The sequence below is a fragment of the Populus alba genome, chromosome 1, assembly GCF_005239225.2.
Source record: "Populus alba chromosome 1, ASM523922v2, whole genome shotgun sequence".
NCBI classification, from domain to species: Eukaryota; Viridiplantae; Streptophyta; class Magnoliopsida; order Malpighiales; family Salicaceae; genus Populus; species Populus alba.
In genome coordinates, this window is record NC_133284.1 from 46,049,386 (window position 1) to 46,055,336 (window position 5,951).

The 5,951-nt window shown below is 38.2% G+C and overlaps 2 protein-coding genes across 6 annotated transcripts; both read left to right on the forward strand.

The window, feature by feature from the left end:
• Window positions 1-487: 487 nt before the first annotated feature.
• Window positions 488-4,509, forward strand: LOC118058573 (putative disease resistance protein At4g10780). 5 transcript variants are annotated; one of them, XM_073411594.1, is made up of 4 exons: window positions 488-708; window positions 840-3,185; window positions 3,277-3,415; window positions 3,764-4,509. In XM_073411594.1, exon 2 carries the CDS (start codon window positions 1,134-1,136, stop codon window positions 2,784-2,786), a length of 1,653 nt encoding a protein of 550 aa, XP_073267695.1. In that variant the 5' UTR covers window positions 488-708; window positions 840-1,133; the 3' UTR covers window positions 2,787-3,185; window positions 3,277-3,415; window positions 3,764-4,509. The 5 variants fall into 5 exon arrangements, with proteins under 5 accessions (XP_073267695.1, XP_073267691.1, XP_073267697.1 ...); XM_073411590.1 differs by having other exon boundaries at window positions 840-2,888; window positions 3,020-3,415; XM_073411596.1 differs by having other exon boundaries at window positions 840-1,014; window positions 1,109-3,415.
• On the forward strand, window positions 2,845-3,378 carry LOC140955266 (disease resistance protein At4g27190-like). The gene has a single exon (XM_073407478.1). It carries the CDS (start codon window positions 2,845-2,847, stop codon window positions 3,376-3,378), a length of 534 nt encoding a protein of 177 aa, XP_073263579.1.
• Window positions 4,510-5,951: the final 1,442 nt, after the last annotated feature.

A 5,951-nucleotide genomic window follows, 5' to 3' on the forward strand; every position in this document is an offset into this window, starting at 1 on the left:
AATGTTCATTAATATCATCATCGTAAAAAAAAAAACAAAAAACAAAAAACAAAAAAAAAAGAAAGAAAAGAAGAAGAATATAATTTTAATGTAAGACTAAAGAGCAGTTAATCTTTCTTACTTTTCTTTACGAAGACAAACCTCTTACACTCTTAAGGAAGAAGACAAGAACAGTTTTACTTGTTGCCCGGTTGTTCACGTTTCGTAAATTAACCTTTTTTTTCTCTCCCTCTCTCGCTTTCACCAAAATTAATTATTTATTAATTCTTCAACGATGCTTTTCTTGCTGTGAAATTTTTTTCTGATGATGCAATTCGAGAGGATAACGTGGGAAGGATTTGGTTGTTTTTGTTTTAATTCAATCTGGATTATTTGTAATTGGGCCGAATTGCGGTAAAGAAACAAAATCGAGGACCAGAATTGGAGCTTAATTTCAAATGAAGCTGACATAAATTACGAGAAGAAACTTGTCCCTTTACTCACCACACTCACGACGAGAAATCTTAACCAAAACGTAATCTCAAAGGCGGCGGTCTGTCGACAATAAATGCTAATTTCTTACCAGCATCTTCCCAAGATAAAAGCTCGTGTGGTGGACTCGTTGAAGGTGAAGATTCTAGCAACTGGCTTTGCCTGTTCGTTTCTTGGCCTCAACATCTTTTAAGAAGAAAACAACACCAAACCCAGCCGGCCAGCTAGAGCTAGGAGGTATGCTATGCTGTCTTCGTTTCGTTTCATTTCATGCTCCTATTTATTTGTTTTATTTTCTGCTGTCTGTTGAAGTTACGGTGAACTACACATGCTTTTGTTTCTCATACCTTTTGTATGTTTATTTATAGGTTGGCTTGTTGACTCTTGGTATCATCAACTTCTGGGTGGTGATTCTAACGCACAGTTTCTTTATAACGGCATGCCCCTTGTAAGCTCAGCGACAACGGCATCTTACACCACTATTGTGAAGTGTGCCGTTATATATATGGGTGGTGTGGCAAAATCACCACCCTCTACTTCCTTGTAAATTAGTTGTTAAGAAAAGAAATTCTAATTTGAATCAGTTAATCCAGTTTAACTTCCTTTCTTCTCAAATGAATTTTGTTTGTGTATGTAGGAATCAACTTGAAAAGAGGTAAAACATGGTTAGACCGAATGATCCCTTCTGGGATTATGTGGAGAAGATGACTGGTGGTCTTTTGAAGTGCATGTTTTGTGAGTATATATTTGCTGCTGCTACTTCAATTTCGAGGATCAAGTCGCATTTCGCTGGAGTGAAAGGGCGTGGCATTAATGTTTGTGCAAAAGTGCCTAAGGATATCCAAGAAGCAGCCTCCCTAGCTATTTATGGCACAAAAAAGAAACGTAAAACCATGCCAAGTTCAAGCAATAATGGGGTGGCTAATATGATTTCAACTTCTTCTCAAGAAGAGAAGAAAGAATTTGAAACTCTTGCGAGAGATGTAGAAGAGATGCTAATGGAAGTTGAAAGCACCGATAAAATAGAGAACAAGAGTGCTGCAGAATTGGTCCAGCTTGTTAAAATGAGTAGCTCTCTTGAAGGGAATATTGTTGATGCACATGAGACTAGTGGAAATGCATTTCCAAGAACGGACCTAGTTGGTCAATCAATTGAAAAAAATTGGCGTGAGATATATGGTTTGTCAACGGAGAACGATGATTTGGATCGTGGCAGAGAGAACATGGCTGTAGATTTGATTCCAGAAGGGGTACACGAGACAAGAGGAGATGCATGGCCGACAACAGAGCAAGTGGGTCAAGCGTTTGAAAGAAATACGGATGATATTTGGTCTCTGTTAAATAACGAGCAGGTTTTAACTATTGGTGTTTGTGGTGAGGGGGGCATGGGCAAGACAACACTGGTGACGCATATCCATAATTTGCTTCTAAAAAGACCAAACTATTTTCGTCATGTTTATTGGATTACAGTAACACAAGATTTTAGCATTTATAAGTTACAGAATCGTATTGCCGAAAACATTGATTTGGATCTTTCAAATGAAGTTGATGAGAAGAGAAGGGCTGTAAAACTTTCAAAAGCATTCGTTTCAAAACAAAAATCTTTACTGATTTTAGATAATTTGTGGTATCATTTTGACGCAGAGAAGGTGGGAATTCCTATTGGAGAGAGAGAATGCAAGTTGATTTTTACAACTCGATCATCAGATGTTTGTAAATGGATGGGCTGCCTAGAGAACGTGGTCAGGTTGGAGCCTCTTTCTAAGGATGAGGCTTGGAGTTTGTTTGCCAAGGAACTAGGGAATTATGACATCAATGTGGAACCTTTGGCAAAACTTCTTGCGAGTGAATGTGCTGGTTTGCCCCTTGGGATTAAAACTTTGGCGAGAAGCATGAGGGGAGTGGAAGATGCTTATGTGTGGAGGAAAGTACTAGAGAAATGGGAAGAATCAAAACTTGGACAAAGTAGCATGGAACTTGAGGTGTTCAGGATGTTGAAATTTAGTTACATACACTTGAATGATTCATCATTGCAACAATGTCTCTTACATTGTGCGTTATTTCCAGAGGATTCCAAGATCAACAGAAATGAAGTGATAGAGTATTTGATTGTTGAGAGAATAATAGACGCTATAGGGAGCAGGCAATCCCAATTTGATAAGGGCCACTCCATGCTTAATAAACTCGAGAGTGCATGCTTATTGGAGAGTTTTATAACTGAAGATTATAGATATGTCAAGATGCATGACTTGATCAGGGATATGGCCCTCCAAATTATGATTCAAGAGCCATGGTTGAAGCTGGTGTTCAATTAACAGAATTCCCAGATGAGGAGAAATGGACCGAGGACCTTGACAGTTGACAGTGTAATTAATGGAAATTGACATCAAGGAAATTCCGTCTAACCTTTCACCAAGGTATCCCAAACTTGGAACCTTGTTGTTATGTGGAAACTACAAACTGGAATTAATTACGGATTTTTTTCTCAAAAAATTGTGTGGGCTCAAGGTTCTTGACCTCTGTTTTACTGCTATACATGAATTACCAGGTTCCGTCGCTGGTCTTGCGTGTCTCACTGCATCGTTGCTGATGGGCTTTTACAAGATGAGACATGTACCATCATTAGCGAAGCTCATGACATTGGAGATGTTGGATTTCTGTTGTGCTACACTTGAAGAGATGCCTCATGGGCTAGAATTGCTGTGCAATCTGAGGTATCTTAATCTTGACAGAACTAGACTCAAGGAATTTCCTGCCACTATGTTATCTAATCTCTCCAATTTACAATTTCTCTGCCTGCACCAGTCTTTGGGAGGTTTCAGATCAGTTGAAGTGGAGGAAGTAGCAGGCTTGAGGATGCTGGAATCTTCGAAATGCCATTTCTATGATGTCATTGATTTCAACTAGTGTCTCCAAAAATCTCTAGAAGAGAGGCAGCTATCAGGTACGTTCACGTTAGGACAACTAGGTGGCCATGTCATAACATATTTTATACTTTCTACAATTTCAAAGAAACATACAAGTAAAGAGGTTCAGTTATATAACTGCAATATTGGGCTGAGAGGAGATTTTCTAGCACTTCCTGAGGCATACAAAAACTGTTGATTGCTAAATGCCATGATGCCAGAAACTTATGCAATGTACAAGCAACTGGATTGAAGTCTTTAGTAATTTGCGAGTGTGATGGTATAGACTGCTTGCTCTCGTTATCCAAATTTTCCACCGATATACTTGAAAGACTTGAAACCCTTCATCTTTACTGGTTGAAGAACTTACTTGTCCTCTTTGGCAGAGAAGGAGCTTCTTTACAACCATTGCCATCTAATGGCACCCTTCTCCTGTCTTGGAACAATTGAGGTGATTATTGTCCAATTAAAAAAAAGCTGTTTACTTCTGGCTTGTTACAGAGCCTCAGAAACCTGGAAGTGATTGAAGTTGAATTTTGTGACAAAATGGGGGAGATAATAGCAGCCGAACGAGACAGTCTGCTGAAGTTGCAGCTTTTGAAATTGAGAAATTTATCATAGCTGAAAAGCATTTGCAGTTGGGTAATGATTTGCTCTCCAAGAACTTGAAGTTGTTTACTGCATCAAGCTAGAGAGGATACCTCTCTCTTTAGCCCCGCTTGAAAATGGCCTTCCATCTGTTGGAAGAATCCAGGTGTATCCAAAAGAATGGTGGGAATCTGTGGAGTGGGACCAGCCAAATGATAAGAATATCCTTTGACCCCTCTATATAATTTTTATGTGATATGCTATCATGCAATTCCCAAGCAGTAAACCAGAAGATAATGGCATTCACTCTCATCAGCATCAATTCGTTTTCACTAGGGATTCCTTTAGTCCGTGTTTTCCCCCTTATGATCTGTGTAATTACCTTTTTTCTATCGAATTATTATTTTCTATAATTGGATGATTTGGGGAAAACGTATCTTTGTGCTTTATTTTTGAAGTCATGAATTCTTCCACTGAACTCATTAAGGCTATTGGGATTGTAACAGTAACGTTGCTATATCATTTACGTTGCCAATACCATGAATTGAACGTCTACATTTCTCATTCTTGCTCAATTTTACATGCACATGTACTTGCTATTGCTTGGTTCTGCCCTCCTTTCTACTGCTCTTTTGGGTTCAGGCTGGGTTTTAGAATTTTTCAATGTACTTGTGTTTAATAAACAATATCTGTAATACATCAACATATTTGTAGTGTGTATATAAAAATAAAACTTACAATACAATGATTACTGGTGTCGATGACTATGGCTGGAAAGGAAGAATCACGGATCCTTTTCTTTCCAGGTTACTAAATGCAGAGTTAGGAAGTTCGGCTGCATAACTGAAATATCAGTAAAAGAGTAGATCTTCTAAGCTGTAGCTCAACGGGATATCTCATTGTAATAATAATAAAAAAAGAGATCTCCCAGTACCTCCCAAAGGAATTCAAGAACTGATCATTATAATATGCAATGATGCTTGCTGTGGAGTTTTTGTACTTTTCGAATAAATTATAGATGGTAGAATATGCACTTCTGTTGGTGTTCCGGAAACAACCTGTTATCTTGCATGATAGGTTCTGTGACACCTGATGGACAATTATTGAACAGAAATTAGTTAAAGTTATCAAATTTTTGCTGTCTTCTTTTGAACCAGAATAAGCTCCATTCTCAGTTAATGGTTCTGAGTTTTTCCATATGATTATAGGCAAAAAGGAGGAAATGGTCAAGACTAGCGATCGATTATGGGATTATGCGGAGAAGTTGGATGATTGCCCTTTCAAGTGTGCGTTTTGTGGCTACATATTTGCCGCTGGTACTTCAATTTCAAGGATCAAAGGGCGTGGCGTTAGGATTTGCGAAAAGGTGCCTAAAGATGTTCAAGAAACACCCTATCTTGTTATTAATGGTAAAAATAGAAAGCTTAAGATCATGCCATGCGCAAAAACAGTTTCAACTTCTTCAAGGGAACTAAACAAAGAGGTTGAAAATGTAAAACTAAAAGAGGGAAGATTGAAAGTAGTGTTTGACTTCAATGCACGACAGTATATTATTGATATTGATTTATACAGAAACTTTACAATGATAAATCATTTAAAACACTACGATATTAATTTCCACGCCAATCTGGACGAGACATTGCTTGTGTAAAAGCAAGGAGGTTCCTGTTCATTTAAAACACTAGAGAACACACACGAAGGATGTTTAGTGGAAGAATGATAAACCTCGTAGTTAGGAAACTCTTTGGGCATATTATGACCTGTCTGGGACCTAGTGATGATGGTTGTGGAAAGGGGTTGTCTCATGCTCCGTTGACCGTCAAGATTTGTCTGAGTTGGTAATTCGAATGAGGGTAAAACGCGATCAATCTATGAGTTTTGTGAAGAGTGTTCTATCTGTAATGGAGGAGAAGGAACCGACTGACATTTCATCATTTGAATTTTGAGTAGCAGAATCTAAAGGGTACAGGTGAAGTCCAAAGATCT